This window comes from Seriola lalandi, unplaced genomic scaffold (genome assembly GCF_002814215.2).
Source record: "Seriola lalandi dorsalis isolate HSWRI2012SDOR001 ecotype SW California unplaced genomic scaffold, Sedor1 jcf7180002054938, whole genome shotgun sequence".
NCBI lineage: Eukaryota > Metazoa > Chordata > Actinopteri > Carangiformes > Carangidae > Seriola > Seriola lalandi.
The window spans coordinates 858,784-871,691 of NW_019525490.1; the positions used below are offsets into that span (position 1 = coordinate 858,784).

At 38.8% G+C, this 12,908-nt stretch overlaps 3 protein-coding genes across 3 annotated transcripts; 1 reads left to right on the forward strand and 2 right to left on the reverse strand.

The window, feature by feature from the left end:
* Window positions 1–423: 423 nt before the first annotated feature.
* Window positions 424–2,471, reverse strand: LOC111644636 (uncharacterized). The gene is made up of 2 exons (XM_023393568.2): window positions 2,208–2,471; window positions 424–1,296 (listed from the first exon to the last, which is right to left on the reverse strand). Exons 1-2 carry the CDS (start codon window positions 2,377–2,379, stop codon window positions 560–562), a joined length of 909 nt encoding a protein of 302 aa, XP_023249336.2. The 5' UTR covers window positions 2,380–2,471; the 3' UTR covers window positions 424–559.
* A 1,170-nt stretch (window positions 2,472–3,641) lies between these two features.
* LOC111644630 (uncharacterized) lies at window positions 3,642–6,367 on the reverse strand. The gene is made up of 2 exons (XM_023393562.2): window positions 5,988–6,367; window positions 3,642–5,866 (listed from the first exon to the last, which is right to left on the reverse strand). Exons 1-2 carry the CDS (start codon window positions 6,160–6,162, stop codon window positions 4,650–4,652), a joined length of 1,392 nt encoding a protein of 463 aa, XP_023249330.1. The 5' UTR covers window positions 6,163–6,367; the 3' UTR covers window positions 3,642–4,649.
* Window positions 6,368–6,453: 86 nt separating this feature from the next.
* Window positions 6,454–12,581, forward strand: cenatac (centrosomal AT-AC splicing factor). The gene is made up of 11 exons (XM_023393563.2): window positions 6,454–6,704; window positions 7,712–7,878; window positions 8,021–8,119; window positions 8,210–8,276; window positions 8,484–8,546; window positions 8,927–8,994; window positions 9,125–9,239; window positions 9,334–9,364; window positions 10,113–10,214; window positions 10,617–10,749; window positions 11,307–12,581. Exons 1-11 carry the CDS (start codon window positions 6,588–6,590, stop codon window positions 11,422–11,424), a joined length of 1,080 nt encoding a protein of 359 aa, XP_023249331.1. The 5' UTR covers window positions 6,454–6,587; the 3' UTR covers window positions 11,425–12,581.
* The last annotated feature ends 327 nt before the right edge of the window (window positions 12,582–12,908 follow it).

Below are 12,908 nucleotides of genomic sequence, written 5' to 3' on the forward strand. Positions count from 1 at the left end.
CATTAAGACAGTATCTTGTCCTCCGAGCATTAAATCCTCACATTGGTGAAGCTGGTACCAGCTAATGTTTGGCATTTTTTTCTTGAAATGTGACTCAGTTATCAAAAAAGTTTCTGATTAATTTTCTGTCGATCAATAAACCTATAAAACAACTAATAGTTTATGCTATTAGTTATACTGTCTCGAACATTATGTATTGAATTGTTGAAAATACTATTGTGAATTAATGTGTGCTGTTGTTGCCGTAAAGCTGTTTTCATGAGTTTACCTTATACTAGCACATTGTTCTCTATATCACACATTACAGTGGGCATCATGTGCCTTCGAGTAGATAATAATATTAGCAAATCTATATCATGAGACATTTGTTTGTACACTTACTGATCATGTGCCACTGTAATTCAAAGGAAAACAACCTGTACATATTTGACAACATCTGAATTTTATTGATGCTAGTGATATCAGGTGATAACCCGATTCCACATTATGTCCCAACATAACATTCATTAAAGGGAACTAACAGCCTTCACCATTTCACTGTGGCTTTCAGTACAATTTTTCATACAGTACCATGTCTACCATCTGCAACTTTATTATATATAGCCATGTGCTTCTTCAGGTTCGAGGAGGTGGTGAAAGCTCTTTCACACGTCTTGCATTTATAGGGCTTTTCACCTGTGTGGATTCTGTAGTGGACTTTCAATGTCGTGCTGTCATTAAATCTTTTCCTGCACAAACGACATTCATACGGTTTCTCCCCTGTGTGCACTCGGAGATGCCGCAACAGAGATGAACTGAAAGCAAACTCCTTGTTGCAGTACTCGCAGCGGAAAGTTTTCTCGCCTGTGTGAATTTTCATGTGCAATTTCAAGTCTGTAATTTTGAAACTTTTCCGACAAATGGCGCACATATACTGCTTCTGACCGGTTCTCACATGCAGGCTGTGCTCACTGTGCGGTTCTGTGGCTAAAGAGTGATTTCTGTCGGATTCATATTGCAGCCTTTCACAGGAAATGCTGGACAGAGGTTCCATCTCTGACGCATTGTGAGTTTGATTATTATCAAAAAGTACAGTCTGATCTTCGCTGTGGTCACTTCCATCATAAGTAGGACTCAACTTAAAGGCTTCAGCGTCCTGCTCCAGTACAAGCTGCTCCCCGTCCTGACTGCTGCAGAGTTCCTCCTGCTCCTCTTTAATCTGTGGAGCCTCTGGGTCCAGACTGGAGTCCGTCTCCTGGTTACTTAGCTGCCGGTCAGCGAGAACCTCCTCCTTATGGACATGTAGCTGTGGGAGCTCTGGAGGGAAAGAGAAAGGAAAGACTCTTTAGCATAAGTGTCCAAAATAGAGTTTCATCTATTAACTATTTTCATTACTGAATAATCTGCAGATTACTTTTCTAAATTAATCATTCAGTCTAGTTAAATATAAAAATTAAAAGGGAAAAACGAACCCAGTTTGACGTCTTGAAGATGCTTGTTTTGACCAAGCAACAGTCCAACCCCCAGTTATGGACAGGCCACTGTTGTAAATCTTTGTGTATTTCAACTCTTTCTAATATTTGTATTTTTAAATTGTGTTTATGCATGTAAATTAATTGTCTGAGGGCACTTCTGTTTGAAACTGACTTGCCTCAAGATGTCTGTGAATATTTTCATTCATCCAGGTCATGGTTCTCCACGAAAAGTTGAATCAAGGGCAAAAGTACTTGGATGTAGATACTTGAAGACGTTTCATCTCTCACCCGAGAGGCTCCCTCAGTTCTGAACTATTTCTAGAGTAAACAGTCAGCCTTTTAAGTCAGTCCCTCAGACATTAAGTATCTACAACCAAGTCTAGTTGTCCTCAAGTCAACACATCTTGGCTTGCTGGCCTCACATTGCTGAGGACAAATAAAGTGTTTTAATTCTAAATGAAGAATCTTGACATTTTGATGGAGTTTGTGTGTTGAATGAATATAAAGAACATATTGCAACAGATCAAGGTCTGTATTAAGTTACCTGATTTGCAGGTCTGGATTAGTTTGTTATATATATGTAGGTGTTTTAAAATACTCACCTTTCGTTAAGAGAGTGAGCGGGGAACAGGAATATGTCTATGTCTTATGTGTGTCCTGATTGTGCTCGCACTGCTGTTGAATGGGAATAGAAACAGAAATGTCTGACCCAATATTTTATCAGTCAGCTTAAAGAAACACTGTTTTACACACCGGTCCTTTGTAGTTTTATCTCGGGCTTCAGGACGACATCCAACAGTCTGCGCTGACGAACAATCTCCTTCTCGTAAACTGATAAAGTTTTTTCAATGACCCCAAATATTTCTTCAGCAGCAGCGGTTAGTCGCTTGCTGACGAAGTTTTTCAAGCAATGAACTGACGACATTTCTTTAGTGTAACAGAAAAAACCGTGACAGACGGTGATGTCGACCGGTCGTTAAACAATAACACTGATATTTGACACTCGCCTGTCTGCAGTGTTTAACTTCCGCCGGACTCAATATAGTGTTACTCCGTATAAAAGAACAAGGTTCCGCTATGCTTAAACGTTACACTTTTTTTTTTTTTTTTTTTACTATTATGTGTGTATCACCTACATAGTAAATAGGTTTTAAATACACACTGTAAAATGACAAAAATACGTCTCTACTAAAAAACTGAATTTTATGCTGTGGTTGTTCACTATAATACTATAATAACTGCTTTCCCAGAACCCAGTTATGGACAGACCCCTGTTATAAATCTTTGAATATTTCAACTCCCCCTAATATTTATTATGTCCAGCAGTCTGTGCTGACGGATGATCTACTCCTCGTACACTGACATCATCTTACCTCCATTTGTTAATCTCCAAATTCTCACGGTAACCTCTTTTAATATATAAATAACCTCCATGCAGTAACCTTTTAGAAAAATGCTTTTCAGTTTCTGTCTCTTATTACAAACATTATTTTACACCTGACCGACATTTACTGTGTTTGTGTACCTTACATTTATCTGAAGTGAATGGTTTTTACTGACAGAACCATTCATCATCCAATTTCTAGAAACTTGCATGTCGTATTTTTTCTATAATAATGATTTTGCTTTCTTTTCAGAGTCAGGAGAAGTAGTCTGGTATTGCATTGTAATATCACAACATTTGACACATCACTAACATATCACTCAACCTGTTATTTTTCAGATGCTAGCAGCCACATTTGTAGTCATACAGTGTACTGAATGAAACTAAGACATTTTATGTTCAAAAATTTGGCATAAAGAAAATTTCACTCCCGCAGAGTCGCAGGAATATGGTTTCTCTCCTGCGTGGCTCCTCAGGCATCACTTCCCTTGTGAGTAGGAGTTCGAGCAGTGGAAATGAGGTGTTATTTTGTGCAACATACTTTGTCTACAAACATAGTTTGTGTCATTTGTGTAATTTAAAATTGGCAATGACAGAGGTCTTTTTTGTCTTTAAACGATGCATAGGAACTATCGGCCTTGTCGAGTTGACATTTATTTCTTCATTGATATTTTGTCCTCATCAAAACCTAAAGTGGAAAATTCATCTACAAATACTGTACTAAAGTAAATGTTCAAATCACTTGTAATTGACTGTCTCCATTTCGAAACCGTTTTGATGCACATCTTATAAAGAAATAACAATTTTTGTTGCACATTTATTTCACAGCCATGTTAGCACATTATGATTTTACGTATTACACAAATAAAGTTACCCAAAATGACCAACAATAACAACCAGTTCAGTGAGAGACCAGCGTACAGAGCCTGGCATCCTGACCTATAGGCCCGTCCGGTTCATCACTATAACTAGAGGGATATTTGCAAAAAGTGACATAATGTTGTTTCAGAAGGAACCAATGGCCTAAAATTCTCACATAATTTGCTTATACTTTTACAATTCAAAGTCAACCTGGTATTTTTATGTTATCACCATATGCCGTAAAATCACAATATTGAAATAAGCACATGAAATAACAGCAATTAATTTTCCAGCTTCATTTCGGTGCTATTTATACACCAATCACCTGGGTTGATATTGCCCTGTAGTTTTTAAGCTAATCATTCAGTCCCTCAATGTGGAATATCATTCTGAATAACCAGCATCAAAAAACATTACATTAACAATATTTGTTGACAGCACCATGTAGTGCATCATTACAATTTGTGTATCTTCACTAAAGCCTAAAATCAAAACAATTATATCAAGAACTACACGAAAATATCAAATGAAAGGCTGTAGACAGAAAGAGACCGTAGTTTGCAAGATGACATCATACTGCAATTGGCCCAACATCTCAGCTCAGAGTTCATAATTGACTCACATAACTGAGGTAGTGTATACAAATAATAAAAAAGAATAATGATTTATGAGGTCAGTCATTTATATTGTTAGGGACTGTGCACCCACTGATAGGAGATAAGAATAGTTATAAAGAAATACTGCTGCAAACACAAAATATGAGTAATACAGTGATATCTAGGATAATAATGAGGGTCGTTTAAAAAAACATTTTTGACAATTAACTGCATTTAACTAAGACTTAAACAGTTGCTGAGATGCAGCTCATGCAAAAGATTCACTTCTGTGGGTTCAGGTGTGTTTTGGGCATGAGATGCTACAACTGAACCATCTCCCATATATTATCAAGGCTACTTGCCTGTGTGTGATCTCATATGCCTTTTCAAATTAGACACACTTAAGTATTCTTTCCCACAAGTGTTGCAGGAATATGGCTTCTCACCAGTGTGGGCACTTCCAGAGTGGAATCTTCCATTGTGGACTAACAATTGACGACTAACTCTGAAAGTTTTCCCGCATGTTGTGCAAGTATACGGCTTTTCACCTGTATGGATTCTCATGTGGGATCTGTAGCCATTGCCAAGTCGGAAATCTTTCCCACATATTTTACAGGAGTATGGTCTCTCACCTGTGTGGATACTCACATGTGTGTTCAATACTGGCTTGCTACCAAATCTTGCCCCACAAGTGGTGCAGATATACGGCCTCTCACCTGTGTGCGTCCTCATGTGGACCAACAAGCCACTACTACTTATAAAACCTTTCCCACAAGTTTTGCAAGCATATGGCTTCTCACCTGTGTGAATTCTCATGTGGATCAACAAGCCACCATGATATCTGAAATATTTCCCACATGTTTCACAAAAATATGGCCTCTCACCTGTGTGGATTCTCATGTGGACCACCAAGCCACTATGAAATCTGAAAGACTTTCCACATGTTTCACAAGAATGTGGCCTCTCACCTTTGTGGCTTCTCATGTGGATCATCAAGTTACAATGAATTCTGAAATATTTCCCACATGTTTCACAAGAATATTCTTTCGCACCTGTTTGGACTCTCAGATGTGTATCTAATTGGGACTTACGCCTAAAAGCTTTCCCACAATTGTCGCACTGGAACATATTTTTACCTGAGCAGGTACTCAGGTTATATACATGGCTCCTGGGACTTTTGCTTTTGCGAGGTCTCTTCTTCGACTTTGGCTGTGCATTTGCAGTTGATGTTGAGTCTCCATTCTTGCCACCTTTGTGTCCTTGGCTCTCAGCTATATGAGAGTTATGAGAGTTGTGAGAGGGGAGCTGGATGTCGCTCGCCTCTGGTTCACTGTGGACACTTTCTTCGTAAGTAGGAATCAACATGGAGGTATCAGTCTCCTGCTTCAGTACAAGCTGCTCTCCTTCCTGGCTGGTGCAGAGTTCCTCCTCTTCTTCTTTCATCTCTGAAGGTTTGTGTTCCTCTTGGTCCAGACTGGAGCTCCTCTCCTCTTTAAAGAGCAGCTGTGCAGCAAGAACCTCTTCCTCCTCCTCCTGCTCCTGCTCCTGACCGACATTTTGCTGTGGGAGCTCTGGAGGGACAATGGACAAGAAATTTAAATAGAGTCAATGTTTAAACCGATATGTGGGGATATGTGTGATTCCCCCGTTTCCTTTTTTTTTTTTGTTTAAAATAGTTAATGTTTTACAAACCTATCCTGTGTAACTTTAATTCAGGTTCCCAAACTTTGAACAGCCTGCGATGACGATCGATCTCATCCTCGTACTTTACTATAGTCTTTTCAAAAGCTCCAAATATTTCTTCAGCAGCAGCACTTAGTCTGTCTTCGATCAACTTCCTTAAACACTGGATTGTAGACATTTCCATTTAAGTCTGACTAGCAAATTTCCACAGGGACGCAGCGATAAACTGACCAATAGATAAATAAATACAGATAGTTTCCGCTATTCAGTTAACGTAACTAATGTTATTTATTACCATCGGATGTGCAGAACCAATAGTCATAAATGCAGCAAGATCTGGCGGAAATTATCAACAAAGATTAGCAGCAAGTTTTCCAAACTGGCACGATAGTTTCAAATGTTTAACGTCAGTTCCGCCTCGCCTCTTTGTCTCCACTGGGGACACATATTGAGACGGAATTGCTTCCGGTAGCAGACTACCAACGCTCGTGAGTTGAGTTGCGATAAATAAAATAATAATTAAAATAATAATAGAGATGTTTGGTTTAAGCTCGAGTCCCGTGTCAGCTTAGCTGTAGTTTACTGTAGTGTACTACTCCCATCGCATCAATGGGGGCCTATTACTGCCACATATGTAGGCAGACAACGTTCACCGGGAAGGGACATATCTTCGGAAAAAGTCATCAAAGCAGACTCAGAGTGGTTCTTCTCAAATTCTTGGAAAAGGTAAGTAGGTTTATGCCAACCAATTCATACTGATATCTAGCATTTTGAGTGTTTTTGTGCTCACATTTTCTTCCACCTACATGGATTTGATCTGTTTACGCACTGCTAGCTCCCCGGTGCTAGCTCCCCGGTGCTAGCTCCCCGGTGCTAGCTCCCCGGTGCTAGCTCCCCGGTGCTAGCTGTAAACCTAGTTGTGTCACCTCTTGAGTGACACTGACACTTTTTTTTAGCCTTTTGTGTTTGCTAACTTGTGCTGCACAACAACACAAATTTTTTTTAAGCTCACTAACATATGTAGTAATTTAGAGCTTGACGTCTACAAAATGGCCACTACGAGGTGCATCAAAGATATTGAATTTATAACGTTAACCAGGCTAATAACAGATGGGACAATGTCGAGATAAGAAATCACAGAATCAGTCTCCGCATGTTCAGATTGTCTGAGATTATGTTGCTCACCTGGGCTACTTATTTTAGTGTAACTGTAGTAGTATATGTACAGACATGTCTAACACCTGTTATATTGAATTGTATTGCTTACATCTCCTTATAATAATTATATATTATTATTTTTGTAACTCATAGTATGTACTACAGTTTTCTTTTTTGTTTGTGTTATATGTACTATTTCATGGTATGGTAAAATATTGCCGTATTGAGTATGCACATCACACACACACACACACAGATTATGGCTGCCTGTTTTTCCTTTACAGTAAGTCAAACTCCAACTAGTCACTATACCACCTTAAAAGGATGCAGGGTTGCACTATTAGATAATTTATTTCACACAAACATTTGCACTGATTATTTATTCAGTCAAAGGTATTTTATTCTTAAATTCCTTGTTTTATTTATTTTTTTTACATAATTGGTGATCATCTGTTGATATAAGCCAATATAATACAGGACTTACTGCAGGGCTGTTGTATAAGACCGCATCAGTTTTCGTTACAGTTAGTACAACTTTTATGTTTTCTGTGTTTGTTTCATCCTCTGTCACCCAGGTGAAGGAAGCTCGTCGAACACTTAAAAAGCCCCAAGTAGAAAAGTTTGACTGCACACAGCCCAAGCAGACATTCTGGTGCTACTGCTGTGGGCTCGAAGTTAATAGAAACGTTACAGATGGCAACATGACTGTGCTGTACGGAGGGTTGTTGGAACACATGGCCACGTAAGTACCAAAACTATTTTCATGCAACTGAACGTCTGTGAGCTTGTCAAAATTCACATAATCACACTTTTAACTCAAGTTTTCTGTGATCGACTCCTTCTGTCTCTTTGCTGGTTTACCTTTCAAATGTACTTGGTTTCAGCCCAGAACACAGGAAAAATACACACAAGTTTTGGTGGGACAACAAAGCCGACCCCAAGCTTAGAGACAAGGTCATCGTCACAGAGGAGGAAACTGAGAGGTAGGTCCAGTGAGCCAAAAGTCTATATTAATGAAGTTGGTTTGGAAAATAAAAGATTCCTTGCATTGATCATTGTTCGCTTTTGTTTAGGTTTAAATCTGAGCTGGCAAATGTGTTGGAATCCTTTGTGGAGAAGGAGGATGAATTCATTAAGCAGGTAATGCAAAATTGCTTCTTTTCTTTCTTTTTTAAAAAAAAAAATTAATTTAAGATTAACCAACGAAGAGTCTATAGCTGTGGTAGCAACTCTGAGACCGTCACTAGCATGGCTAAAAAGTGTCGTAGGGAACGTCATTTTAACCAACATTCTGATGGCAATCTGGTGCAATCTCTTGTTTGTTTGTTTTTCTTTTCATGGCTGCAGCAAGCTGATTATATCCGGACCCAGGAGAAGCATCGTCAAGAGGTCCTTCAGTCTCTTTTAGAGGTTTGTTTTCCAAGGATGCAGTGGCAGTATCCATCACTCTGGCCTTGACTGTTGTCTTTCATCATGTTGAGTTGCATGTAAGATGGGAATTGCCACAATTCTCCACCTAAATGATTGCAACTGCCAAAGCAATGATCCTCTGGCGAACCTGTTTAACTCTGAAAATATTTGTGGCTGGTGAAACCTTGTATCTGGTGGCCAGGGTGGTTTAAGGACAAGAGTGGAAATTGAGATGGGGATGGTGAATAATGAGAGGTTTGTGTTAACATTTGGAGCAAAGTCGTGTGTGAGGATTGTGATTATAAAAGCTGAGTTGACGCGCGATGAGTGCTCAGACTTCCTCTGTGAACCACTGTTGGCTTTTCCTGAATCAATATCAGCGTGACGCAGAGCCGGAGTTGTACAATGGACCCAACGGCACAGACATGTCTGCAGAGGATTCTGTCAGGTAACACAGTGTCTATCTGTCACGTTTCATCCTTTTTTCTTTTTTTTCTTTTTTTTTTTGCGTTGTATCATCAGTAGCACTTGAAATTACATCTGTTTGTTTGGGGATCCCTTTGTTGTCTGGGGAACAGCTCTCAGTTTCCATCTCAGGGATCAGACCAGCAGCCAGGTAGCAGCTTTGTGGACTCAGTGGTGGAATCACCGTGGGCTGCAACAGGACAAGGCCTGACTTTTATCGGCTATCAGGTAGACGGACAGCTGTCATTATGAAAGTGTTTAATAATGAACTGATTTTCTTTTATCCCCACAACACAATGATCTCATTTGATATCTGTTACAGGATTCATCAAACAGTGGAAATGTCCATACAGGTACAGTGATATATGAATAGATGCAATGGTTAAGTATATAAACTCATCTCTTATCTTACTGATCAGTGTTTTTACCAGACAGTAGTTTAAACAATCACCTCATACATGGTCTTTGCTGTGTCATATAGCACCACAGTTTATTTCCCATGAAGCTTAGTAAGCCTAATATTATACTTTACAAAAGTGTAATAATGTCTTTTAACAAACTGTGGTGCCTCCTCTATTAATAACTGTGTGATACCCTGATATACTGAATGTGCATTTTTGATTTTTTTCTGTACATAATAATAATAATAGTCAAAATTAATTTTATTTAGAAAATGTTTCATCTTTTTCATCTGAAAAAACATTTTTAAATTATTGCAATCAGCTTTTTTGTAAGAAAAATAAAATCTTAGCCATGTCTGAAAAATCCTGCTAAATATGAGTCACTTTTAGCTTTAAAATTCATTCCATCTGTTTTCCAGGTCAGTCTCTTCTCTGCGTTTGATGAGTTTGGTGGATATATATGTTGTGCTTATAGTAATATTGCTTTGCCAGCTGTCACATGATCCTAAACAGAAACGGCACATGTGCATGTATATTAAGGGTTCCCTTTGAATTAATAGAACATTTACTAGTTTCTTATTGTGCTTTCCATACTTTTCAAAGCTTGTGCATAAACCCAGTGTCTCCAGAATTTGCAGGCTCATTTCACCTCTTGCATGGGGTTGAGGAAGAGTAAGCATATGGGTTCTCTGTGTCGTAGGTGCCGTCCCTCCTTGGCTCCAGGACGATCCTCTGGAGGGGACCTCAAATTCTACAGCAAATGTAGAGATTGGCCCATCGCTTCAAGAGTTCCTCAAACAGAGTAGGAATCACACACACAGATTTTTTTCTTGTTGTGTGTCATGTAAATTTGTTGTCAGCTGCACAGTTCATCTGCTCGAAGAAATGCTCCAACGTCGATCATAATTTCCATGAGAGCTGAGTAATTATCTGTTATTGGTTGCCTGGGAGCTGTGATTTATAACTCATCTTAGAATCTGCTGTTTCTGTGACTTTTTTGATGCTACTGCTGTATCTTATGAAAATCATGGCAGTTAAGCAGTATAAAGATATTGGTCTCTGATCTTGCTCTTCGTGATTCTCAATGACGCAAAGATTTTATCCATGTAATACCACGTATGCAGCACCACATGTAGACCTTAGGTAAAACAGTCAAAACAAGGATTGGAGTATAATTAAAATGGCCTCATTCGTCTTTTGCCAGAGGAGCAAGAGAAGCTGAGGAAGCTTCCACCGAACAGAGTCGGAGCCAACTTTGATCACAGCTCACACACAGACGCCAACTGGCTTCCCTCTTTTGGTAGAGTGTGGAACAGCGGCCGACGCTGGCAGTCCAGGTGAGATCACACCACTCTACCCCTGAGACTATTATAGAACGAATGCAAACCATGACTCTTTCACTCCATCCCATTCATGTTTACACACTTACAGGCCCTAACCTAAGGTTTGATGTCCTGTTTCAGTATGTTTGTGTGAACAGAGGAAAGGCTAATTTGAGATTGTTATTCCCTGAATGTAAACATGGGGTATGATAGTTCATTCAGATGTTTTTTTTTTGTTGTAAGAATCAAATATTTCATTTTACATAAAGCCTATTTCTTTCTATAGCAATCTCCCCGTTGAATTTGGATCCACATTGTTGATTCATAGCTGCATTAAAAAGCTAGGAGCATTCTCTCTTACTGCACTCTAAATACTTACATCTGGACGGTACAAAAGTGAGAGTGTAAGCACACTGCAAACAGACTTTTTTATTCTACATGGTGCTGTTCGGCTGATGATGCTGATTTCATCTGTTGTCCCTAGCCAAACATAAAAAAGGCATATTCAGTTTAAGTTTCAGTTCATTCATTTCACTGGTCTCTGCATATGAATGTGACTTTTTTCCCAACAGGCATCAATTCAGACAAGAGGAAGGGCAGAAGAACAGACAAAAGAGGAAGAGGGAGCACAACACAGACGGGTCAAAGAAAGCAAAAACGACTGAAAAGCCGACAAATTCTGACACTTAAAACTGAGTATGCTGTATGAGAATTTACGAGTGAAAGGATGTATAGAGTTTGTAAGACGTGAATGAGGTTATATGCGTTTTTTTTTTTAGGAGTTGTACTTGGTTGAAATGCTCAGGCTGACTAGACAGCCTCCTGTATTTCCAAACTTACCTTCTTTAAAACATAACTGGGAAAGTCTGCATTAAAGATATTAACTTGGTATATTAAGCAGAGCTTAGGGGAGGTTTTTATGTTAGAACATTACCTTTGATAATTGCACTTTTTTAAATATAACAACTGCATTGTACACTCAACACCACCCTGCTGCACATTCAAAAGATTAAACCAAATTGGTCACTGAGCTGCTTTTTAATCAATTGACTGAATATCAGTGGCTTCAATCAGAGACACAAAGAGAGAAGCCTCATTGAAATTCTTTTCCTGCCCACATTCTTCCACCAAGTCCAGGACTCTGATCTGTAAGTTATGGAACTACAGCTCATTGAGATCTGAGGATAATGTGACTGTTCCAGCAGCTGAACAGCAGGGGGCGCAAGACACTCAACTAAAAAAAGGCACCTTCTGTGTGTTAAAAGAGTTGACATAAATGTGTTGAAGCCAATGTTTAGGTAACAACATGGTAAGCTAAAAAGCTGGATTACACATTTTATTGATAAATGTCAGATTTTTTTTGTTACTTTGTTTTTCACATTTTTTTCTTTTCTCTCTCTCTCAGATTCTGACCTATCAGTATTATTTTGTAAAGAACCGTTAGTGGTTAAACCCATAATGAGAGCAGTAGTTCTCAGTGTTTCTCTGCAATAAACATACTTTTTTTTTGCAGTGAACCTTTGTGCCAATTGATGAGCTTTCATTTCCCTTTTCAGATCATGTTGCGTGATGAATTACTGTGAAAGACTTAAACGCTGCATATGCAAATGTTTGTCGCTCTGAAGTAAGACATGATAAAATTTTCAAAAAAGTGAATACCTTTCATCTGAATAGATTCAGTGCTTTCTAAAACAAGAAAGTCAAACCGCTTTTCTAATCCTTTATGATAGAAAGAAGGTTTCTACGCTTTAGTTGTAGTTTCTACAAGTCAAGCATGATCTAACATGAGGTAACAAATATTCTAATAATGGGACTACTCAAACAAATAAACACTGGGTGGGAGGACACGACCAAGAATCTGTCACAAGTGCCCTCTATTGTATCCTTACACAAAACAATCCACAGTTGTTTTTTACCTTAAAGCCTTTAAGACCAACTTTTGTCTGTAGACTGCTCTGTTAAACTAAGGAATCACTTCATAATGGGTTTTGTAAGAGGTTTAATGTTTTGGCTCTTCCTGCATTATATTTAGGATAAAAATGACTATTACTGTGTGAAATATGCAGCAGTCGCATGGCCAAGTGGAACATCAGTACAGGGATGGATGAATGGCCAAGAGCAAGATCATATATTCCACTCCTTGAGCTTTCAGTAGGCCTTTGTTTTATCTCTAC